This window comes from Elgaria multicarinata, chromosome 18, assembly GCF_023053635.1.
Source record: "Elgaria multicarinata webbii isolate HBS135686 ecotype San Diego chromosome 18, rElgMul1.1.pri, whole genome shotgun sequence".
NCBI classification, from domain to species: domain Eukaryota; kingdom Metazoa; phylum Chordata; class Lepidosauria; order Squamata; family Anguidae; genus Elgaria; species Elgaria multicarinata.
In genome coordinates, this window is record NC_086188.1 from 22,290,252 (window position 1) to 22,316,551 (window position 26,300).

The 26,300-nt window shown below is 45.6% G+C and overlaps 1 protein-coding gene across 1 annotated transcript in view; it reads right to left on the minus strand.

The window, feature by feature from the left end:
• The window catches only part of GGT1 (gamma-glutamyltransferase 1), a 78,158-nt gene extending 53,651 nt beyond the window's left edge, over positions 1-24,507 (minus strand). Inside the window, exons 1-3 of the mRNA XM_063144009.1 lie at positions 24,341-24,507; positions 14,982-15,106; positions 14,049-14,156 (exon numbers count right to left, since the gene is read on the minus strand). Coding sequence (XP_063000079.1) covers positions 14,049-14,156; positions 14,982-15,106; positions 24,341-24,507 — 400 coding nt within the window. The remainder of the gene's footprint in view (positions 1-14,048; positions 14,157-14,981; positions 15,107-24,340) is intronic.
• Positions 24,508-26,300: the final 1,793 nt, after the last annotated feature.

Sequence of the window (26,300 nt, forward strand, 5' to 3'; positions counted from 1 at the left end):
ATTTTAGCTTTGTAAACCCGGATGGCTGCCGGTAGATATTTCCCACCTTTCGCATAGAAGAATCGGGATAACGCACCAATAGTTTGTTCAGCTTTACTCTTGGTGTGTTTGCCATGTGCCCTCCAGTTTTGAGCTTCATGAAACCATATGCCCAGGTATTTATATGCGTCAATTTGGTTGATTCTGTTTCCCCCCATGGACCAGGGGAATCTTACCTTCCTCCTGGCAAAAACTACCACTTTGGTTTTTGAATAGTTAATTGTCAGCAGGTTTTTCTCGCAGTATTTGGCAAAACCATTTAGTAGTCTCTTGAGGCCCAGTCGAGTCTGGGAGATCAAAACGGCATCGTCAGCATAGAGAAGAACGAAAACTTTTGTTGAACCAATCTTGGGTGCATGCGATGGTAATGACGCCAACCAGGCCGGGAGGTCTGCCAGATAAAGGTTGAACAAGATGGGGGCGAGAACACATCCTTGTCTGACACCAAGTGAAGTGACAATCTCATTTGTGAGATGTCCTTGTCTACTGCAATGAACCTGGGCAGATGTTTATGATGCAGAGATTGAATCAGGAACAGAAGCCTGCTTTCGATAGAAAGCTGTTCCAGTTTGCTCCAAAGATGGGCTCGGCATATTGAATCGAAGGCAGATTTGAGATCAATAAAAGCGGTGAATAATTTGCCTCCACTGGGTGTAGAATATTTATGAACCAGGTGAGCCAGTACCAGGCAATGGTCAAGAGTAGAGCAGCCTGCTTTAAAGCCAATCTGTTCTTCTCCCAAGATATTGTTATCAAGGATCCATGTTTTTAGTTTCAAGGCCAAGAAACTGGCATAGACCTTACCAACTACAGATAAGAGGCTAATGGGTCGATAGTTGGATGGGTCATCTTTGGGTCCTTTTTTATATATTGGAATGACAATGGCTTTTAGCCAAGTTGCGGGAATTAACCCAGTTTTATTTATTAAGGAGAAAAGAGGCGCTAACAGGGCAGTCCACCAGCTGATGTTGCTTTTCAGCATCTCTGAGGGGATGCCATCTGGTCCAGGAGCCTTACCTGACTTTAACTGTAGTATTAAGTCCTCTACAGTGCTGATATTGACATTGGGCCAGTTAGGGGAGTCAGGTGGCAGTCTCGGATCAGAATTTGATATGTGGCTGTCACTAAAGGCGATACGGAGATGATTCTCCCAGATTTCAGCCGGTATATGGCATTCCATGCTGCCATTGCTGTTACCTAGGGCACCTGATACTATCTGCCAAAAGGTTTTACAGTTGTTGGAAATGGAAGCCCCTATCAGTAGTTGCCAGGTTTCCCTGTCTGCCTCACTTTTTTTGTGTTGCAGGAGCTTCTTGTATTTTTTCTTTAACTCATAGTATGTGCGTGGTAGTTGGCGTTCATTGTTCTCACGGTAGGAGCGGTAGGTGAGCTGAATTTTTCTTTTAAGGTTTACACAGTCCCAATCAAACCATTTATTAGTACGAGCTCTCTTGCATTTGGGGTTGCTGAGATTGTTTAGGAGGGAGGAGTACAAGTCTTGCATTAGCTCCTCGTAGGCTAAGATTCCCAACTCAGGGGGCACGTCTACTAAAATCCGTGCGATAGTATTCCTATAGCTGGGAGAGAAGACTAGCCGATCAAAAGCCTGTGCCGTTTTGTCTGTCCATTTGAGCTTTTTAGCACACACAGCAAAGGGTGGGCTGGAGAGTGGGAAATGTTTCGCTTCCATCCTAATAGGCCCTGGAATATGGAGAGAAAGCTCTAGGGGCAGATGGTCACTGTCAAAACGTTCCGCAACTCGGAGGTTACACCCCAGGGTTTTCAGGTCCTTATGGACTAAAATGTAGTCGACCACACTGGCCCCCCTGGAGGAGATGAATGTGAATTCACCCCAGTTATCATCTGTGCAGCAGCCGTTCAAGATAAGCAGAGCGTTTTTTGAGACAAATTGGAGCAAACATTGCCCAGCAGGGTTTACAAATGAGTCCTTAGAATGACGTACATTGGCTCTAAGTTGCTCCTTGCTTGCGATCAAGCTATCACCGCAGTTGGCAGGGTCCACTAGGTAAGTTCCTGTTCTTGCATTTAAATCTCCTGCAATGATGGGGTAGGCGTGCGGATATTTGGCTATCGTTTCCAGATAGAAGCAATCGGCTTTAAGCCAGGAAGCCATTGCCTCCTCCTTGCAAGTTGCTGGAGCAAAATAGACATTAAATAAAAGTAGGGTCAAATTAAAGGCCCTCAGTTCCAGGATCAGGGCCAGCACAGAGGAGTCACAGCTAGGCAGCTCTGTTGTTTTGGCATCGAGGGAGGATGAAATCAGGAGACTCAGCCCCTTGCTTGCTCTACCCTTGCCTTTATTGGGAAGTGCAGGAAGACAAAAGGATACAAATCCATTCACATGTATGTGCTCGCAACACCAAGTCTCTTGTAGCAGGACAATATCAAAGTCTGTCAGATAGTCGAGAAAACTTTGGTTCCCACTTTTAGAGTTCCACCCAGCAATATTCCAGGAGAGGAGTTTTAGGGGAGGAGTTATTTTCCCCTTTCCTTGTCAGTCTTGCTCGGTGATTGTGTCCAGGATTCCTTCCAGGTTTTCCAGGATACAGCCGTTGGGAAAGTTTACTTGGGGGCTGGGTAGATCCCTGGTTAGCTTGCATGATTTGATAGGATCTGAGGAAACACCTTCATGGGGTTCTGGCTGTTTCGAGTTAGACCAAGATAAGTGATTTGAACTTAAGATTTTACTTTTAGGGTCGTTTTTAGTACACCTGTGTGGATCAGCTAAGGGCTCCCTATTGCCCACATTGCCAAGTGCTGTGTTTTGGTGTAGATTGCAGGATTTTGATATCACAATCTTGGGGCTCAAAGCCACGCCTCCCTTGGAATACGGTTGCTGCAGATCGCATGTTCGATGCGCACCCTCATACGTATCACAGTGATCCTCTGCTGGAATTGCTTCCACGACAGAATAGCGATCAGGGGATTTTGGGCTGATTGTCGTTAGGCACTTTGTATTGTGTTGGTTATTGTGCATAAGGAGCTTTCTAAGGTTGGAAAGTCTCAGTAAAATCTTATGCTGTTCTTGCACTGGTAGGGCGTCATAGCTGTCAATTAGCTGAATTTCTTCAGGTGAGAGGTCCTTGTTGACAGAGTTGGTACTGTCTGGTGTAATTTTCTTAATGCAGTCGATTTTGTTATTGTCATTTGGGAAGCCTACACTATGGTTAATTTCGAATGATTGGCAGAGAGTAGGGGGATAATCATCAGGCATATTTAGATCAATCAGTTCCCCTACCGGTGGAACATTGTTAGCAAGTCTGGGGAAGCAATGGGTTCTTAAAGAGAAAACTGGGGATACGTCCTCAAAATGCCTGCTCACCCTCATGCCAATCCTTTGGAATGTTTCTTTAGCCTTGTAGATTCTGGAAGCTATATTGGGTGACACAAATGTTACAATGGCTCGAGCTGAGTGGTAGTTATAAAAGACAAAGAAAAGGCTGAAGTGCTCAATTCCTACTTTGCCTCCGTCTTCTCCCAAAAGCGGGTCTATGACCCCCCTGGAAAAAGTGAAGCAGAAGTTGAGGGGGCAGGATTGCAGTTTGAGATTGATAAACAAATGGTCAAAGAACACCTAATTTCCTTGAATGAGTTCAAATCTCCAGGGCCCGATGAACTGCATCCAAGAGTAATGAAGGAGCTAGCGGAAGAACTCTCAGAACCTTTGTCTATTATCTTTGCAAAATCATGGAAGACGGGTGAGGTGCCGGATGACTGGAGGAGGGCTAACGTTGTCCCTATCTTCAAAAAGGGCAAAAAGGAGGAACCTGGGAACTACAGACCAGTCAGTCTGACATCCATCCCTGGGAAAATTCTGGAGCAGATTATAAAGAAGTCAATCTGTAAACACCTTGAAACCAATGCAGTGATTACTAGAAGCCAACATGGATTTGTCAGGAACAAATCCTGTCAGACTAATTTGATCTCATTTTTTGATAGGATAACCTCCCTTGTGGACTGTGGGAATGCTGTGGACGTCATATATCTTGACTTCAGCAAAGCTTTTGACAAAGTACCACATGACATTCTGATTAACAAACTAGCTAAAAGTGGGCTAGATGGAACAACTATTAGGTGGATCCACAGTTGGCTACAGAATCGGACTCAAAGAGTACTTATCAATGGAACCTTCTCAAACTGGGGAGAGGCAACGAGTGGGGTGCCGCAGGGCTCAGTCCTGGGCCCAGTGCTCTTCAACATTTTTATTAATGATTTGGACGAGGAGGTGCAGGGAACGCTGATCAAATTTGCAGATGACACCAAATTGGGTGGGATAGCTAATACCCTGGAAGACAGAAACAAACTTCAAAGTGATCTTGATAGGCTGGAGTGCTGGGCTGAAAACAACAGAATGAAATTTAATAGGGATAAATGCCAAGTTCTACATTTAGGGAATAGAAACCAAATGCACAGTTACAAGATGGGGGACACTTGGCTCAGCAATACTACAAACGAGAAAGATCTTGGAATTGTTGTAGATCGCAAGCTGAATATGAGCCAACAGTGCGATATGGCTGCAAGAAAGGCAAATGCTATTTTGGGCTGCATTAATAGAAGTATAGCTTCCAAATCACGTGAGGTACTGGTTCCTCTCTATTCGGCCCTGGTTAGGCCTCATCTAGAGTATTGCGTCCAGTTCTGGGCTCCACAATTCAAGAAGGATGCAGACAAGCTGGAGCGTGTTCAGAAGAGGGCAACCAGGATGATCAGAGGTCTAGAAACAAAGCCCTATGAAGAGAGACTGAAAGAACTGGGCATGTTTAGCCTGGAGAAGAGAAGATTGAGGGGAGACATGATAGCACTCTTCAAATACTTAAAAGGTTGTCACACAGAGGAGGGCCATGATCTCTTCTTGATCCTCCCAGAGTGCAGGACACAGAATAACGGGCTCAAGTTAAAGGAAGCCAGATTCCGGCTGGACATCAGGAAAAGCTTCCTGACTGTTAGAGCAGTGCGACAATGGAATCAGCTACCTAGGGAGGTTGTGGGCTCTCCCACACTGGAGGCCTTCAAGAGGCAGCTGGACAACCATCTGTCAGGGATGCTTTAGGGTGGATTCCTGCATTGAGCAGGGGGTTGGACTCGATGGCCTTGTAGGCCCCTTCCAACTCTGCTATTCTATGATTCTATGATTCTATATATTCTACTTTAAGGACCGAGTCTGAGTTAAGCTGTAGTGAGGTGCAAGCTGTTATAACCTGTATAAGGTGTATTATACGTTCTGATTGTGCTAAGCACCCCTTGGGCTTCGGGTAATTGGAAAAAACTAGATTCTGTTTCAGAAGCTGAAGCTGCCATGGTTTGTTAGCTAAGTTATAGTTCGAGTTTGGATTGAACTCCAATACCACTGAGGTAATAGGTATTACCTTTTTTGGGAGATGTGAGATTGACCAGGGGTCCTGGGTCACATCTTTGATGGAAACAGGGGTTTGAAGGCAAAGAGCATTTGGTTTCTGTTCCAGGCAGGCCCTATTAGCAGAGTCCTTATTTGCTTTTTTAATTTTTTTTTGCATGATCTCGAGGGGCTTCCCTGTGGGTTCCTGTCCCTTCCATTCTCGTTTTCTTCCAATAGCTTAAATAATCTATCAAATTGCATTTTGGGTATGCTTCTCGAACTAGGAAGGGTTTTTATATTTTTTGATTTCTTTGTGTTACAAATTGGGACCTTTGAAGTTTTGAGTTTACGTTTGCCGCTGAACTTGACTGTTTTGTTATTATCTTTACTTTCATCAACATCAGCTTCATCATCACTCTTCATATCGTGAGTGTTTTTATTAACCTCCCTATTTGGATGATCTTTGGCAGAGAGCCCGCTGACATATATGACGTTGGAGGTTGGTGTCGATTTTTTTCCAGAAGTCCTCATTTCAGTTTCACTTGACTTGCCCTGGATTCCTTCTTTAGATCTGCCAAGCGCAAAGACTGTTAAAGTAGTCAGAAGCTCCTTGCATTCTGATAGAAACTTCTTTATCAAAGATATATCGTCAGCCCAATTCAGAAACAGTTTCTTGGTCAGCTCATGTTGGCTGTTAAGCAAATTGACTACTGCATGGAGGTCTTTGTCTTCAGAAGAGATAGAGTGAGTGTTTCGATATGAAGGTAAAGAATCGAGTTTCTTGTCCGAGAATGCATCCCGGCCGATTGGTATGACAGGACTTGTAGAACTGCCTTGAGGAGTTTCAGATGCGTGAGATGTATGTCTAGTCTCTGCAAGGGGAGCCCCCACAGATGCAAGTTCTGCGACTAAACTGCATCTACGTTCCTCTGGGTTTTCCCACTCCATAACCCTCATTATACTCTGAGGACCCAGGGACCAGTCTAAGACCTCCAAATCAGGAGTCTTTGTCTCAGGTGTTGGATTGGGATTTTCCTCAGAGTTGGTGGCAAAAAAGTTAGTAATTTTTAATTGTTTATGGGCTTTAGTATAGGAGATCACATCTTCAGTCACTGGGACCAGACCTAGTTGTTTATATCCGTCCCTGGTGAGGACCATTGTGCTCCTTATCGTGTTGCACACAGTCAGGGAGCTGGAAAGAGCCCAGTGAGGCACAAGAAGTGATATCCAGTAACTGGTGGCCAATGTATTTTCGGCGATTCCTTTTTGTTACGTCTGAATGGCGGTAGCTCTAAGGGCAGCAGGAAGAAACAGTCCAAGTTGCAGAAAAGCTGGCTTACTAACAGACAAAGCAGTCTCCCTGTAAGCAGATGAGGGCAGTTCACTAACTTTAAGAGTTAGTGATTAGATGATGATTAACAACTTTAATGCTTCAGAACCTCCCAATACTTAGCTCCTAATTGGACTTGACATCCTGCCATTAAACACACCTGGGGGAATCAGCATCTAGAGAGTGGGATCACTTACGACAAGGATTTATGCATAGCGTAGTTACTGGTAATCATATATTTTGTTTTGTTTGTTTGTTTTGCTTCTGCCTTTTTATCCATTTCCTTCCTTCTTCTTTGTTTCTTAATTTCTTAATTCTTTGGTTCTTTGATGTCTTACTTCTTTTAATTCCAAGTTCCTGTCTCTCTTATTTCATGTTTAATTCTTTGATTCTTGTTTGGTTCTTCTACCTCCTCGATGCAACCTGAGAGGTTTGGTATGCGGGGGAGCTTCTCTAGAGATATCCAAGGGAGTCAAAACAGCCAGGGAACCCTCTACTTGCCGCTCCCTACTTGTTGGAGAACAGCCCAGCTTCAGGTACAGAAGATTAAAATTCCACGGCTCCACAGCAGCAAGTAAAACATTAAAAAGTTAAAAAGTTAAAAACAACAACTCTGCAATATAGAAACAGAGGAGGTCAAAATACCGCACAGCCTTCCTCCTTCTGAGAGGCTGCCAGGTTTTTTTTGTGTTTTTTTGCTTTGTTTTTAAAATACAAGATAAAATGTTCAAGGCTTGTAAGAAAAAAGAGAGCTAAAATCGGCCAAGTTAAAAAAGAATACTAAAATAATTGTTGGTAGTTCCGAGAGCTCGGAGTAAGGTGTCCTCCCTCCTCAGACCGGAACAGGAATCCCCTCAGTTCTCTTCAACCGCACTGTAGGGTCAACAGCTTATGGAGACTTCTCGTGTGTGGTATACTTTACCTCAGCTGAAAATATTCTATTTTCCTTCTTGTCTTTTCTCTCCAGTTTTCTAATCTTTTCTATTTAGTTATTATATATATATATATATTAAAAAAAAGAATTCGTTTGTTGTTAGTTAGCCTTGTGGATTATGGCACATCAAGGCCTCTTCAAGAAGTGCCCCTTTGGGGGCTGAAGATCACGCTAACCGACAGACATTCCCTTTGTTTGCTTTGCTTGGGGGACACACATTGTGGAATCTTGTGTGTTTTGTCTAAAATTCTTGAGGCAAGCGAGAAAAAAACCGATCAGACCGCCTTCGGGCGTTGTTCTGAAAAAAGGCGTTGGAGGCAGTGGAGGTACCGAGAGGATCTCGACGCTCCAAATCTCCTATTATAATGGAGTCTATGCCCCAACCTCCTCCCGCGCGGAGTGAAGCCTTATCGGTTCCCCCTTCCTCCTCTCAGTCCGCATCAACAAAGGCGGCAAAGAAGATTTCTAAGAGAGTGAGAGAGCATTCTGGGGCTGACAACCCCAGAAAGAAAAGAGCAAACTTAAGACGAAAAATGGGAAGAAAAAACCGTTGAAACCGACTTCGTCGGTACTGAGGAGCCCGGTACCAAGCACTTCGGTACCAAGGCATCTGACAGGGCACAGGAGCCCGATGTCGAGCCTTTCATTGCAAAGGTCTCCTCCGGAACCGATAAGCCCGATACCGAGGCTATCGCTACTGAGACCATCTTCGATACCGAGATGGGCGACACCATCCGCACCACCGGTATCGAAGTCTCCGCCCCAAGCAGGGCACGGTATTGGCTCATACCGACACATGCCTCACCAGCAACCGCCGGTCGATACCGAAGGCTATCGATACTGACATATGCCTCCTTACAGATGCGACCAGGGTCGTTCACCGGCTTTAGCTCATTCAGGTCCTCAATATATGACCTATGACGAGCAACATCTGTCCCCTCCAAGAATGTGGGACTATTACGCTGATTGGCAACTTCTCTAGTATCCTCCGTATTATTACGAGGATTGGAGACACAGAAGGCACCAAGATTACTATTATCAGTATCCGTAGGACCCCACCCAGAGGATGTCTTGGCCATGCCACCGCCGCCTCTACCATCGGTACCGAGGCGCGCTCCGAAACCATCGCAAACCGCAGTACCAACCGCTTCGGTACCGTCGGAAGCATTGCAAACGTTGCCTACATCAGACATGGGACTGGATGTTCCATCGGAGGAGGATTAACAATCGGACTCCTCACAAGATACATCACCACCAGATGACCTCATGGTCACTGTAGACATGGTGTCCCCTTCAGAGGACTTAGCACACTTTACTGATCAGGTAAAAAGAATGGCAAGGTCCCTAGGGGCTCAAATATCTCAACCTATAGAGAAATTTAATGACCCAGTTTACGATGCCATATACTGTGGGTCATCAACCCCAGTGGCTATTCCATATTCGCCTGTGCTGCTGCGCACAGCACAACAATCATGGAAGTGGCCCTCCTCTATGCCACAACGTCGAGGAGGCTAGACAACATATATTTATAAGATGCAGGACTAAATTGTCCCGTTCCTATTTACATACAAATAATGCACCAGTGGACAAAGAAGGCCGTAGGTTGCACGGCCTGGGGAGAAGAGTATACTCTTCTACAGCTTTATCCCTTCGTGTGCACAATTACCAAGCCACAATTGCAAAACGTAAGCTCTTTTTATGAGGGAAGATTACATCTCTCTCCGGATTCTTGCCAGATGACCAAAGGGAACTGGCAGATGTTTTTGTATTGCGGCTATGAGACTTTCTTGACAATAGCTTAATACAGCACGCCACGCTACGGACTGCGCCTCAGAGCCATGGTAGTTTCCATTACGCTACGAAGGCATGCGTAGCTGAGGTCCACAGGGCTGTCCCAGCAGGCACGCACCCGCATAGAGGATCTGCCGTTCGATGGAAGCCAGATCTAACTACTACTGTTAGAGTTCCCATGGCTGGCCTCCTCGGTAGCAATAATAACTAAGTTCTTCAGTACACTGAAGCCTCTCGATACCGAGAGTTGCAACAATATAACTAGCTTCTTCAGTGCCTAGCCTGTGACCTCTCAGTACCTAGATTGAAGCCTCTCGATACCGAGACTTGCAACAATATAACTAGCTTCTTCAGTGCCTAGCCTGTGACCTCTCGATACCTAGACTGCTCTCAATACCGAGATACAATATAACTAGCTTCTTCGGTATCGAGAATGAATCCCTTGATGCTGAGACTGGCAACAATGTAGCTTCTTCGGTACAGACTGGAGCCCTCGATACCAACAGTGGCAATTACATAACTAGCATCTACAATGCAGACGCTGGAGTTCTCTATGCTGACACTGGCAATGAACATAACTGGCTTTTTTGGTACCAAGGTGAAATTTTTGGTACTGAAAATGACAATAACATAACTGGTTTCTTCGGTATCAAGGCTGGAACCCTTGATACCGAGATTGGCAATAACGTTAATAGCTCTTTGGTACAAACGCTGACACTCTTGATACCAAGAGGGCATCTCGCATGCAGCTTCAATGTTAGAGGGTGAGATGTAATATCTCTCCCCTCCAAAGCCAATGGACATCTGTCCACCACATCAGGCAGTGTATACCTTGCAAGCTAACCACCTATTTCAAGGTCCCCATTCCAGAGTCTCTACGCTCTGAGTGCTTTGCTTTCAATGGAGAGCGTTTTATTACCATGATGTCTGATGTCATCATTCTTGGGGTTCTCCCACTCCTTGGAAGAGGAGGGCATACAATGTTAAAGGGGCCACGTCTCCTGAGAATACCATACAAGCATGGGTACTGGCTTTAGTACCGTGATGGGGATACGTACAACCGTGATCACTGTCATTGCGAGCGATACACAGGGCTCAGCTGTTACAGCCACAATGCATCAGCACAATTACTTAACTCTTCCCCATTCCACCCCCATTCCATGGGACATTAGGAGATCAACTTGGGGAAGATGAGTTAGAGCATAAGAATAGACCTGGGCAGGATCTACACTATTCATTACACCGTTGTTTAAGTGCATTGTTGCGTCCTCCCTTGCTACGTTACAAAATGCAACTTGAGCCCAGTCAATCGAAATACCTTTTCTTCTATCGTTTTACACCGGCACACTCTTCTTTAGAACGTTCTTCATTATGCTCATACCGGCTCTGAAGTAAACCTCCTTCTTCCGGTGACTCTGAGCTAGACCTGCCGGGATAAGCCGGGGCGAGGCGTAGGGACGAGGGAAGCCCTGCAGCGTCTTAAAGGGGCCACGTGCGCCCCGAAAGATAAGCGGTTTTTTTAAAAAAATTAAGCCTCTGTCCCCTCTTTCACCGCCCTCCCTCCCCTTCCCCCTCCCCCTCGTCGCGTTGTGCCAGCTCTCCCTCCCCTAGAAAAGCCCTCACTTGTCCTAATCAGGAAGCAAAGACCATGGTCACGAGACATGACTTTGAAAGACGGCATTGAATACAACGAAAGGTTGGGGCACATTGTTAGTTTTAAAACGATTTTAACAGAAAGTGGAACAGTTTTAAAAGTCAGAAGAAACGTAACAACAACAGCATCACGTGACTGCTGACATCATCTCTGCCAACTTGTTACGTTTCATCTAGACAAGTGTAGACGGGCTCCTGATTCCCTTCAATCCTTTGAAGACTATCAGTCGGTCTCAACATTGCTCTCTTCTGCATCACCTACACAGGGCAGAACCTCCTTTGGAGGACTTATACCACTTCCCGGTCATTGAGGATGACCAGGCTGGTATTGAGACACATAACTAGGAAAATAAAGTGCAGGTTTTTGTATCTCATGCTGTATGTACTGAGAAGCCAACTCCAGTGTCAATATTTTTCCTCCCAGCACTGCTTCTGACAGTTAAAAATTCCTGGAAGGGCCCTTCTTTGATGGCTCTGACATTGGAAAGTGCAGAATCTTTGCATAAGGTCCAGTAATGGACATGGGGTTTTTTTTCTTTATGCACCCGTGTTCCAATTCTATATTAGTTCTGTTAGCCCCAAGGGGAGTTTTCAGAACATATTCATCTGCTTTGGGCCCCAGAGTCATACACTATCTAGTTATGATGTTCAGATACAACTTTTCCTCTTGTCAGCAACTTACATGACCCGTCACTTCACTGTGAGTTGAGAGCGATGGTGCGCGCTCTTGCGCTTTGCATGCATACCTATGATTAGCAGGTCTCACTCTGTGAACTAGATTGAGGACCTACCATCCGATGGTGAAGGATTGTTCAATCTCATTGCTCATCTCGTTTACTGCATCAGAACCAGCAAATTATGGATGACACACTGTCTTTCTTAATGCTGCTTCTCAACAAGGGAGTAGGTTTTGTCCCATACACATAAGTATGCATACTTCCATATAGACATTCAGAACACTCGCCAGAGGTACTTTGGGGTTATCATACGTACCGATATGTTCCAGTTTGGGTGCATCTATTGGACCTAAGTACAGCCCACCGAATGTTTGCAAAATATATGGCAGTTCATTTGCCTACACAGGGTGAAAGTCTACCTATATTTAGACAACTGGCTTCTCATGGCATCTTAGAAGAGGATGCTATCGAAGACAGTGGGACTAATCCTCAATTTATTGAGCTCTCTGGACCTCATAGTAGAAACCACAATATTAGACTGTCAATCCTTACCCCCTGATATATGAGACATAGTTCTAGCAGCTAAGAAACTAGCGACTAGAAAGTCATATGCTACCAAATGGGAAGCTCACTTTTCCTTTGCACTAAGCAGGAATGAGAAACCCCTTTCAGAGCCTATTTCCACCATCCTCACTTTCCCTTTTTCCTTGTTAAAGGAGGCCTTAAGTTTCCTCACTTAGAGTTTATCTGGCAGCGATTCTGCCTCACATTTATGGATTCAGGGCTGTTCGGTCTTCACTCATCCACTGGTTAAGCGCTTTATGAAAGGGATGAAAGATACAGTTCCACCCTTCGTTCCTTTGTTCCGCAATAGAGCCTTTCCGTGGTGCTCAAAGCACTGTCGGCCAAGCCTTTCGAACCGTTGGCAAAGACAGATTTGCGTTTACCGACTTTTAAGGTGGCATTCCTTGTTGCCATAACGTCTGCTAGACGTGCGTCAGAGTTAGCGGCACTCCGTATGGACTCACCTTATACGGGTTTTCATGCCGACAAAGTGGTCCTTAGAGCGGACCCAGCTTTTTCCAAAGGTTGTTTTCTCCTTTCATCTTGGGCAGGATTTTACTCTGCCAAGCTTTTTCCTTGCGCCGACAACTCTTCTTGAGTTGACACTACATACGCTGGACAGAACAGTGACTCTCCGGAGATCCCTAAGATTTTTTGTTTGTTATGGGTCAAACAAAAGGGACTCCAAGCATCTCTGCAGAGAATATCTGCTGGGTTTTTTTTCAGTCTATCAAATTAGCCTATGAACTTGCTGGCCCCCCGCTGAAGGGGAAAGTGCGCTCTCACTCCACCAGAGGAGGGGCCACTGCTACAGCTTTTAAAAGAGGTATTGCCATACCGGACCTCTGCAAAGCGGATATCTGGTCGACACCTCTGACTTTTGCCAGTCACTACCATCTGGACATCAGAGTGCGTAGAGACTGTGCCTTTGGGCGTGCCGTCTTATCGGCAATCCGTGGAATTTTTCATCCATCACCTGACACCACCCACCTCCGGGTAGTCAGCTTGTTATTCGCCCATATGTGTGATGCACAGAGACCACGAAGAAGAAAGACAGGTTGCTTACCTGTAACTGTAGTTCTTCGAGTGGTCATCTGTGCAGTCACACAACCCTCCCACCGTCCCCACTGTGGTGTCATTATTTTTTGATCACCTGGTGGTTCTCCTCAGTGAGACTGTTTGGGCGGTTTCAGGAACTGAGGGGATTAGGCGGGAACCCCTGAGCATGCTCAGTGGATGGTGGGGGAGGGGTTCCCGCCTAAAACGTTTTCAGCTATAGAAGTTTCCGAAGCTGGCCCTGCGCAGGCGCAGAGCCCATATGTGTGACTGCACAGATGACCACTCGAAGAACTACAGTTACAGGTAAGCAACCTGTCTTTCTATTAAAGCAGCCCAAAATAGCATTTGCCTTTTTTGCAGCCACATCACACTGGTCATATTCAGCTTGTGATCTACAACAATTCCAAGATCCTTCTCGCTTGCAGTATTGCTGAGCCAAGTAACCCCCATCTTGTAGCTGTGTGTTTGGTTTCTTTCTCCTAGGTGTAGAACTTGGCATTTATCACTATTAAATTTTATTTTCGTTGTTTTCAGCCCAGCTGAAAACAGGCCTATCAAGGTCATTTTGAACATTGTTTCTGTCTCCCAGGGTATTAGCTATCCCACCCAACCGCACCCGAGAGAAAGCATCATTAGTCACTTTACCTTCCTTGGAAAGGTTTGTGTTCTTGACGAACATATCCCAAGACGTGTTGTTTGGTGCCACCTCTCTAGCGTTTATTACTTCCACTTTCCCTGTCAAAAGGCAAAGGTCTTCTCAACATGACATTGTCACATTGGACTGGCAAAGTCATCCAGAAGCTACTGTAGCTTAGCAGCAGCTGGCTAAGCACACATTTGAAAGAAAGGCCAGGAATGGGCAAAGTGTGGTGTCTTTGCCAGAGCTCCACACAAATGGCATCCAGGCCAAAAAACCACTCCCACCTCAAGGGTTGCTTCATCACATCCTCTGGACCAACCCAATAACTGGTCATCATCTACTAGTTTTTTGCAACTCATCTACACCAGCTTTCCTGAGCCTGGACTGCAATTCCCATCATTCCAGATGGGTGCCTTCCAGATGTGTTGGCCCTTTGCCCACGCTGGCTGGGAATGATGGATGTTGTAGCCCGACACATTGCTTTCCAAAGGCCAAATCAACCTGTTGTTCTTTGGAAGAAGTTCCAACTTTCTTTCTCAAGTACAGCAGGGACTCAGTGATCAGCCTTGGGGTGAGCTTGCACTGTTCTCTGCCCATCCTACCCCCCAGAATGAGGACCTGCCTCATGCAACACATTTCTAATAAACTGAAGCCAACACACACATTCTTTCATTGTCACGTGGGGCATGTGAAAGCTTTTGTGTATTGACTCATTAATCAGCCCACCTTTACCAGATTTTTCACAGCATGGCAGGTTGTGATATGGGTGCACAATGCATTCACAAGACGAGTTCAAGATCCACTGAACAAAGTCAGCTTGAAAGTTGTCCTGAGAAGGAACCAACTCTTAGTAGCTGTCAACCACCCATGGTCTCTCTGTGGTCATGTTCTGCAATCCACTTGTGGCAGGAAGAGCTCCCTCCCCCTGTTCCCCTTACCATCAGCAGTATAGATGGTAAAGACAACGCCCCCTCCGATGCCCATGCTGTGGGGATTCATCAAGCCTACACAGAGAAGAGCGGCAATTGCAGCGTCCACAGCAGATCCGTTTTGAAGGATTTTCCTGCACAGCGGAAGACAAACATTCATCATAGCTAGGCACATGGTGGTATCCCTCCACATGAGAGCCATTTGGCACCCATGTGACCAGGGCTTCCTTTGATCTGGTCTTCTGCAATAAAGAGAGACATGGGCAGAGGCCTTTTGCAAATCATGGACAGCCAGGCTTCCTGTAAGCTGGCCACTGCTCCTCAAACGTCTCCAAGTTTCCATATTTTAGAGAATAGAACACTCTCTCGTGAAGAGACATGGCCATTCCTTAGGCCAAGAACAACTAAAGGGAGGGGATACACAGGTGGCTGGACATGCAGAGGAAGAAAGAGGTGGCCTCCTACAATGGCATTTCCTGGGTGACCAAATGCTCGGTTCTGGCCAGACAGGTCTGGAAAATGGGGGGGGGGCAAATTGCAGAGGCCACCAGTCAGGGAGGAAGCAGCAGCCAGGCACCTCTCCACCGTGCCTGGGTCCAGCTCCAGCTGAGAGCCCCCTCCCTCCAGCTACCAACTGTCCCTGCAGAGGCCACCAGTGAGGGAGGAAGCAGCAGCCGGGCACCTCTTCACCGTGCCTCGGTCCAGCTCCAGCTGAAAGCCCCCTCCCTCCTGCTGCCAACTGTAACTGCTGAACTTTCCAACTAAGATTGTAGTGCCTGAGTTTGCTTTCCTTTTCCCCCTCCTCCTCCTCCTCCCTCCCAATCCCCTTTCCTTTTGTGTCATGTCTTTTAGATTGTAAGCCTGTGGGCAGGGACTGTCAAGAAATACTTTTGTAAGCCGCCGTGAGAGCCTTTTTTGGCTGAATGGCGGCATAAAAATCCTTAAATAAATAAATAAATAAATAAATAAAATAAACTGGGGTCTGGTCCTGTTTGTCTGGGTGTTGGCAGGGGTGTCTGTACTTTTGTGTGTGGGAGTCGGGGGAAATGATTTGGAAGTGATATTCCTATTTACAGGAAATAAATTTGAGCAAATTAGTTTTTTAAGGGTTTATTTAGAGATAAAACTAATTTGAGAAAACTGGCTTAGCTTTCTGGAAAACAGGGGTTTTGCTGGAACAGAAAATTGGCTTCAAAACAGTACATTTGTCTTGTTTCCTCACCCGTCTGCTTTTCTTTGATTGTTTTGTTGGAAGAGAACATTGTAATATATTTATGTATGAATCGACTTATTAGCAAAAAAAATTACCGCTTCTGATTTGAATAAACCCTGAAGTGGTTTAGAAAAAGAATATAAAAATGTGCAATGGTATCGTAGTAGAGGTTCATTTGAAGATAGCTCATGGCGTGTGAAAGGAAAAGTAAATGGATGTCATTTCAATGGGCCTTTTAAACATCATGATAATATCATTTACTATCTCTCTCTATTGAAGGATGATTGTTACTGGCCATGGTGTTTTTACCTCATTTATGTGATTTTTACTAGAGCTTGTTAAATATAGTATCCTCCCCCAAGCTGGTTCTCTCCAGATGTGTTGGATACAACACCCAGCACCCAGTCAGCATGACCAGAGATGTTTGGAGAGGATCCGGTTGGGGAAGGCTGAAATACATAGAGTTCTGAGAGAGAGAGAGAGAGAGAGAGAGGGAGAGGGGAGAGGGGAGAGGGAGAGGGGAGAGGGAGAGAGAGAGGCCTTAGCTACCCCTTGGCGAACCCTGGTATCGCCCCTGTGTGTCCAGATTACGCACAGATCATCCCTCCCTTGCCCCAGGGTATAGCCCTCCCCTTTGGGCCCACTTTTTCTGTGGTCTCAAGCAGAGCCTGAGACCGTGGAACGTTTGGCCTGTTTCCACGGCTTGACCCCACTCCGCACAATTACTCGCATGGGGCGCAGCGCTCCTCAGGAGCGCTTCACCCATCGGGGTGGGGGGAGCGGGGAAACCAAATTAAATTTTTAAAAAGACTTACCTTTAGCACACAAACATTTGTGCGCTGCATCCTCTTTAAAAAATTAAAAAATGGCACACGCGACACCTCTCTTCCTGAGGTCGTTGCGCCTTACATGTAAATGGGGCAGAGATCTCGCGTTAATCACAATGTGAGATCTCCCCTCCTCTGCCCCGGACCTTCAGGTAGGTCTAGCTAAGGCCAGAGAGACAGATTATTTAATGTCATTCTCTCCCTCAGTTTATTAATCTTCACAAGGTCATATCTAGCTGAGCTGGAGTCTAGATCCACATTGAATATTGAATATTCTATATATTTCCTCAATTAATTCTCAAAAACCGTGTCACAGTATTAATGAGCTGGATACCAAAATCACTTCATAGAATCATAGAATAGTAGAGTTGAAAGGGGCCTATAAGGCTATTGAGTCCAACGCCCTGCTCAATGCAGGAATCCACCCTAAAGCCACAGATGGCTGTCCAGCTGCCTTTTGAATGCCTCTAGTGTGGGAGAGCCCTAGGTAACTGGTTCCATTGTCGTGGAAGAGAACTGATTTCCTGATGTCCAGCCGGAATCTGGCTTCCTGTAACTTGAGCCCGTTATTCCATGTCCTGCACTTTGGGATGATCGAGAAGAGATCTGGCCCTCCTCTGTATAACAACCTTTTAAGTATTTGAAGGGTGCTATCAAGTCTCCCCTCAATCTTCTCTTCTCCAGGCTAAACATGCCCAGTTCTTTCAGACTCTCTTCAAAGGGCTTTGTTTCCAGACCCCTGATCATCCTGGTTGCCCTCCTCTGAACACGCTCCAGCTTGTCTGTGTCCTTCTTGAATTGGGGAGCCCAGAACTGGACGCAATACTCTAGATGAGGCCTAACCAGGGCCGAATAGAGAGGAACTAGTACCTCACGCGATTTGGAAGCTATACTTCTATTAATGCAGCCCAAAATAGCATTGGCCTTTCTTGCAGCCATATCGCACTGTTGGCTCATATTCAGCTTGTGATCTACAACAATTCCAAGATCTTTCTCATTTGTAGTATTGCTGAGCCAAGTATCTTCCATCTTGTAATTGTGCATTTGGTTTCTACTTCCTAGATGTAGAACTTGGCATTTATTCCTATTAAATTTCATTCTGTTGTTTGCAGCCCAGCACTCCAGCCTATCAAGATCACTTTGAAGTTTGTTTCTGTCTTCCAGGGTATTAGCTATCCCACCCAATTTTGTGTCATCTGCAAATTTGATAAGCACTCCCTGCACCTCCTCGTCCAAATCATTAATAAAAATGTTGAAGAGCACTGGGCCCAGGACTGAGCCCTGCAATACCCACTCGTTACCTCCCCCCAGTTTGAGAAAGTACTGTTGATAAGCACTCTTTGAGTCCGATTCTGTAGCAAACTATGAATCCACCTAATAGTTGTGCCATCTAGCCCACTTTTAGCTAGTTTGTTAATCAGAATATCATGGGGCACTTTGTCAAAAGCTTTGCTGAAGTCAAGATATATTACGTCCACAGCATTCCCACAGTCCACAAGGGAGGTTACCCGATCAAAAAATGAGATCAAATTTGTCAGACTGGACTTGTTCCTGACAAATCCATGTTGGCTTCTAGTAATCACTGCATTGTTTTCAAGGTGCTTACAGATTGACTTCTTTATAATCTGCTTTAGCATTTTCCCAGGGATGGATGTCAGACTGACTGGTCTGTAGTTCCCAGGTTCCTCCTTTTTGCCCTTTTTGAAGAGAGGGACAACGTTAGCCCTCCTCCAGTTGTCTGGCACCTCACCCGTCTTCCATGATTTCGCAAAGATAATCGACAGCGGTTCTGAGAGTTCTTTTGGTAGCTCCTTCATTACTCTAGGATGCACTTCATCGGTCCCTGGAGATTTGGATGCAGTTCACAGGGCCCTTGACCATTTGTTTATCAATCTCAAACTGCAATCCTGCCCCCTCAACTTGTGCTTCACTTTTCCCAGGGAGATCATAAACCAGCTTTTGGGAGAAGACTGAGCCAAAGTAGGAATTGAGCACTTCAGCCTTTTCTTTGTCATCTGTTATCAATTTGCCATCTTCATTAAGCAGTTGAACCACCATTTCTTTCCTCTTTCTTTTACTACTCACGTATCTGAAGAAGCCTTTTTATTGCTTTTAGCATCCCTCGCTAATCTCAGCTCATTCTCAGATTTAGCCTTCCTGATGCCATTTTGGCACTTCTGTCCTGTCTGTACTCTTCTTTTGTAGCCTGGCCTTCCTTCCACTTCCTATAAGTATCCTTTTTTGTTTTCAGGTAATCTCTAAGCTTTTTGTGGAGCCACATTCATTTCTTCTGTTGTCTTCTATCTCTTTTCCTTGTTGGAATTGTTTGTAATTGTGCCTTTAAAATTTCCTTTTTTAAATACTTCCACCTATCTTGCACTCCTTTTCTCATTAGGCTCACTTGCCGTGGGATCTTACTTAGCATAGTTCTGAGTTTATTAAAATCAGCTTTCCTAAAATCCAGAGTACGTGTATGGCTACACTTAGCTTTTGCTTCCTTTATAATCAAGAATTCAAGTATGACGTGGTCACTTTCCCCTAGAGTTCCCGTAACTGCCACTTTATCCACTAAGTCATCCCTATTGGTCAATATCAAGTCAAGGATTGCCGATCCTCTAGTTCCTTCCTCCACTTTCTGTAGGAGGAAGTTATCACCCACACATGTCAGGAATTTCTTGGAAGGTCGCTCTAGGAGTCAGTAATGACTCAAGTGCTTTGCACGAGAGGTTCCTTTCCTTTTTCTTCCGCTTTTGGCAGTATTTGTCTCCCAACAGATATCAGGGTAATTGATACACTGGCAATTTGTTTCTCAAAGGTTTCATCCTTGTCTTCTCCTTGATTTTTTGTATACCCCAGCTTGACATTTTAACAGGCACTGACAGAGTCAGTAGTAGACTCCGATTATCATGTTCTTTTTATTCCTTGCCCCATTTATTTTAATCCAGATGCTTTGTCTTCCTGAATTGCTTCCTCAACCAGATACTGGTCTTTTACCATTTTGGCACCTTTGATATGTTTTTTGAGAATTAATTGAGGAAATATATACAATATACAATGTGGATCTAGACTCCAGCTCAGCTAGATATCATCTTGTGAAGATTGATGATTTGGAGAGGAAATTCAAGCTTATCTACTGTAAGAGCAGAAGCAGAAAAAATAACACTTTAAGCAGCTTTTATTTAAAATACACAGAACATGTGGTTTCATTCATTTAAAGCTCCATCACACCTGCACGTTTGCCCTGGTTTAGCCTCAAATTATCCGCCCTCATTTCCATAGTGTGTGAAAGCCTGATCAACTTACCCCTTTGCGCTTTTACATTTCATTCATCTTTACAGCTCTCCTCTCATGCGCACCAGCGTATCGCTTTCTTCCATTGAGATGCACATCCCCCTCCCCAGATCTCCTCTGTACCACCTGCCCTACAGTTCATTGGTTGGTGGTAGTTGGACACCACACCCTCCCTCCCTACTGCGGTTATTCTCTGTCGTCTAGGCTAAGCCCGTTCCCCTCACCCTGCCTGGAGGCTTTGGAGCATGAAGATACTTAAATCAGATGTGGGCTTACCTTTGAGTAAACACCATTGAACAGAGAGAGACTTAAAAGTACTGTTTACTAAAAAGTAAGGCCTCAGAAGTAAGCATGGGGTTCCAGAGCACTTCTTTCCAGTTTGCTGTTTTAAGACTTTAAAAAGAAAGCTTCTGAGTGACTACACTATTAAAAATCAGTTCTATATGTGTTTACTCAGAAGTAAGTCTCTCTCTGTTCAATGGTGTTTAATCAAAGCTAAGCCTGCATGTGATTTTAGTAGTTGAAATCAAAGGGATTTATTTTTGAGTACGGGAACCAGCAGATCTGTAGTTTATGAACTTGAAGATGCACAGCTTCACATAACCAAAGCCATGGAAGATCGATCTTTCAATCCTTCGAACTTGTACACTACCAGGAAAAGGGTTTAAGGGGGGGGATTTAAAAAATAATATAAAATCAAGGGATGACCCAATCTGATTCAAATTTGGCATGCTGAAAGCCCTCCTTAAGAGCTATCACTGTGCCAAATTTGATCTCTTTAGCTTTAAAAATGAGGGCGCTGCTGGCAAGGAGGGTGCTTTCCACATTTTTTTAGGGTGAAAATGCCTAGGGAGTAAGAACATAGAGTTTAACGGGACTTCTTGCTCCAGAGGGACTGCTTATAACTCACATGTAAATTTAATCCATAGATTAATTGATTAACCAACTAAAACTCCTATCAGCTGCCACTGGAGGTTGCATAGTGTTCCCTTTGTCACGCACTTCCAAGCGCACGAAAGACCGCCGGTGCATGGGCGCGCTCATTCACAGTTCCATCCAGTTCATTTCAATGGGCTCGATCCCCCCTCCCCCTTTGGATACTGAGCTGAGGGAAGGCAGGAAGGAAGGCACAGCTTGCTTCGTGGAGGGGGAGCCCAGCTGCAATCCTGCGTGCGCTTACTTGGGAGTAAGCCACATCAGAGCCTTGGATTGAGGGCAACTTGCAGCCCCCTTTTATTGAAAAGGAGAGAGGGAAAGGGGAGGGGAGAGAAGCTATGCAGCCCAGCCCAGTCCAGCTTAACACCTTGGTGTAGAAACCAGCCCAGAGAGCAAGTCATGAAGCAAAGGTGGAGGAACGAAAGTACAATAGACCGTTCTTTCATTCAACCCAGGAGCGAGGAAACAGGAGGAGGAAAGGATTTGAATTTGAATTTTAAAACACCCTCTGGAGAAAAGGCACACCCCTCTCTTTTGTCATCAATAACGCCCCTTGAAAACATGCCCACAGAACATCGGATTGAAAACGATGGATGAAAATACATGTTGAGGGCGCACGCAGGGCCAGACTATTTTGCACCCTAGGCAAGGTAAGCTACTTTCACCCAAACCCAAACTTCAAACTGCTAAATTTATTTTAAAGTGCAAGAAATACGTCATGCCAATTATAGCAAACAAATTGGAAAGGAATGTTGATGGGTCTAAAATGCATTATATAATAGGAATATCATCTCCAAATCATCCCCCCAACTCACACACGTGCACACACGCACACACCCTCAGCATCACTCACTCCAAAGAAACACACTCATGAACACATGCATGCACCCCATTCACCCATACATTCTCTCTCTCTCTCTCTCTCTCTCTCTCTCTCTCTTCTGAGCGTGTTCCAGAAGTCCAAACATGGAGCCGCCCCACCCCCACCCCAACGTCCTTGGCTTTGCTTCGGCTGGGCGGGCGCGGGACGCCATCTCGCCCGCCCAGGCCCAGCTGAATCCTTGGGCCGGGCCAGCTCACAGCCAACACGCATGAGTGCTGCACTGTGCCCGGTGCCCCTCTTAGCTTGGCGCTCTAGGCGGCCGCCTGAGTGGCCTCTATGGTAGCACCGGCCCTTTGTCCTTCCGATTTACCAGAAGAACCAGACTTTCCCTGTGCCAAAAAACAGCGCTGGGGAGGGAGGGAGGGAGGAAGTGAGGTCAGGGCAGGACATGGATGATGTCATCTGAGTCCTTTGCACACAACCCACATCGACAGTGGGCTGTAACGCTGGTGTGATGGAGCTCTTAGATAGATACAACAGCATACAAAATTTTTAGTTACTGCAGTTTTAGAGATCCAGAAGTGCATTTTTGAAAGATGAGAGATAGTCAGTCATCAGGTCAGGCAAGCAACTTCTGGTTTCCATTTTGGCAGTTCCAAACATGGCTGGTTTCAGTATGTGTAAAGCATCCAGCTGCTTTTACAAGAGCATGTGCCATCAAAATCAGGAACAGGATGCACAATCATGATTAAGAGAGTTCTAAGGCTAGAACAATCATCTATTTTTTAATATTTGGGGAATCATAGAATCATAGATTTTATGATTCTGCACTGCACTGTCAAAAGAACATTGCACTCTGCTCTTATTCTCAAGAGGAAGTTGAAACTTCAGTCTCCTAACAGCAAACCTTTGTGACGTAACTTTTTGTTCCACTTTTTCACTTTTTCTTCATATGCTATGGATAAATCCCTGGAGGAGAAGGCTATCAATGGCTACTAGCCCTGATGGCTTTATGCTCCCTCCAGTATCAGAGGCAGAAAGCCTACATACAACAGTTGCTGGGGAACATGGGTGGGAGGGTGCTGTTACACAATGTTCTGCTTTGTTGGTCCCTCGTTGACAGCTGGTTGGCCCCTGTGTGAACAGAGTGCTGGACTAGATGGACCCTCGGTCTGATCCAGCCTCAGGGCCCTTCTTATGTTCTTATGTGCTTATGCTTAATTCTGTTTGGGCCATTTCTCCCCACCATATCCTATGTATGCATGAAATTAATTCCAACGGGTTCTATCCTTAAAAGCAGTCTAAAAATAATTTAAAATAAAAATAATTTTTAAAAAGGAGAGGAAAGGCAGGTGGCTGTAGGACAGCATAGAACTTAATTAACTTGTCAGGGATGGAAAACCTACAGCAGAATACCAGTAATTCAATAATCCACTTTTTGGAATCTGAGAGTGCACCCATTGAGTTCACCATAGTGCCTTGGGTGCCTTGAAGCTACAATTGTGCTTACCAGTCCACATAATTGGCATGGACTGCTTGGAGAAGCTCACAGCCTTTGCCACCTGTAATTATGTGCTGGGCATGGGACATGGGAAGGTTGCCAGCTGCCTGGTGATCAAAAGAGTTTAATCTCATGTGATCAATCTCATGTTTTAGCCCCTTTTTCCTTTGTTACTTTGCAGGGTAAATTGATAGAGAACCCTTTTCTAGTTCAAAATTGTGCTTAGTCCCATGTAAATGTGTTTAGACCATTTCGTCTTAATTGTGAGCTGTATAATTAGACATGTGACCAAGGCCATTATTATTATTATTATTATTTATTTATTTATTTATTTATTTATTTATATAGCACCATCAATGGGCCGGTCACATCAAGATGGGCCCACTTTGGGGGATGGGTGTGTTGGGGTTGGCACGCCTCCTTGAGAGCAGCCATATTTTCCTCCATTTTGGTTTCCAAAATATGGTCAGCCTTCATGCTGCTGATCCTGAGGGGCCACGTAAATTTTGTATGTACTTTTTCTATGCCAAACACACATTAAACACAGGTTATTTAATCATCCTTGTTGATAAAGATAGCCATATTTTTTCTATGGAAGCAGGTCCCACTAAAATCGTCTGGATATACAGTACTACAGTAATTAACAAATAGTTTGTTAGGCAGACATGTTGCTTGCTCTGTTCTGAACAAATACAGAAACAGTAAAAGCTTTTTAGATTGTTGACATGGGATGTACAAAACAAGCTCCTTTCCTGCTGTGCAGGGAACGCTACCTACTTCCCAATCGTAGAGCACTCGCTAGCATCTGTGGCCACAGCCGCGTGCTTGTAGACATGCTCTTGTGCCTCAGAGCGCAGCCCAAAGTAAACTCCAAGGAAAACGATGAGAGCCAGGAGTACCACTGCCCCAGACAGAATCCCGATCTTCAAAGGCTTCGCCTTCATATTTCTGGGGAGGAAAAGGAAGGGGGGGTTCAGAAAAGACATCACCTCGGATAAAGTAAAGGCAGAAGCAAACACAGGAACGTCTGTCCCTAGAGAGGGAGGGGCACTCAAGAAACGTGGGGGAGGGGGCAGAGAAGGGAGTTTACCTGGCAGGCAGTTGCAGGTTTTCGCCCCACGTGGCTCAAGGGCTGAGCGAGCCTCCCCAGTTAGGGTGACCAGATGCACCAGGAAATCCCGGAGACCTCCGGAAAAATGAAGGTCTCTGGGCCAACTGGGACGAGGTTGTGGGCTCTCCCACACTAGAGGCCTTCAAGAGGCAGCTGGACAAGCATCTGTCGGGGATGGTTTCCTGCATTGACAAGGGGGTTGGACTCGATGGCCTTGTAGGCCCCTTCCAACTCTGCTATTCTATGATTCTATGATTCTATAGGGAAAAGGGCTGGAAGATGCATTCCCGGACTTCCAGGAACGGGTGCTCCAGCCCTCCCCCAGCGCCGATCTCCCAGCCCCCGCCTCCTCCCAGGGTCGATCTAGCCCTTCTGCTGCGCTGACGCGATCGCATCAGTACAGCAGTTCGCTCCCTGCCCTGACTGAAGATCAGATGGGGTGGGATGGCTGCGCTCCCGGCCACCTACCTTTCCGGTGCTTCTGCTGGTGGTCGTCATTGTTGTCCAGCACCCGCTGCTGCTGCCGCTTGCCACTCCCACTGCTCCCGCGCTGGCTGCTGCTTCTGTGCAGAATGCAGATCAGCCAGCCAGCCGGGTCTTCAGTGCGCTCTAAATCACACAAGATCTCGGCTGGTCCTGGGAAGTCTTGCCGGAAGTCTCGCAAGACTTCTGATTTCCTGGTGAAGAAGGCGGAGCCGATGGGGAAAAGAAGGCCTACACGAACCACAGGGCTGGTTCATGTAGTGAGTTTGCCCTCAACTCCGGTTGGCTTTCTTTTCCCGGAGGAGTCCGGACTTCTCCTGTGGGTATGGTCACGCTAAAAAAACCCATAAAGACTGGCCTCTTCCGGCAGGCCTACCCAGCTGAATTTTAAGATGTCTGGCTGTTATTTTAATAATGTATTAGTTTTATATGTTTTAATTAGTTTTATGTATTTTATAGTAATTTTGTATTCTGTGTTGTTCCCTGCCTCGATCCAGAGGGAGAGGCGGGTAAGTATTAAACAACTTATTATTATTATTATTGTTGTTGTTGTTGTTGTTGTGTGTGACTACCTCACTCATTTAAGAATTCTCAAAGTTTGATATCACCGCAAGCTTTTTCAGCATCCCGGGATGTAATCCATTTGCTCCTAGAGACATATATTGCTTGTTTTATTTTTCCTAGATCGAACACAATTTCCCTTGTGAGGCAAAATAGGAGTGAAGTAGTTTCACTTTCACTCCACCGCCAATCACGTCCTCATCTTCCCAAGCAGTGGACCAACCAGTCATGTTCTTCTTGCTCTGAGCAAAGCCAAATGAACCCTTTTGTTGCTTTTAGCATCCATCGCAGGGTTCAGTTCATTCTGACACCATCCTCACTTCACTCCTGGCACCATCCTTAGAGATTTGGCCTGATCTGTTGTAGAGTTGATTACCTCTCTCCTTCCATTGCCATATATGTCTCAGCTCATCAGGGGACACTGGATGCTTTTGATGTCTCCCATTAGGCCTTCTCATTGGAGTAGTTTGCAATTGGGCTTTCACTTTTCAGAACCATCCCATCCCCCCTGAACTCTTTTCATCTCCAGAATCCAGGGTGGCCTGAGTGTCCTCCTTAATCTTCAGTGTAGAAGGGGGTGGC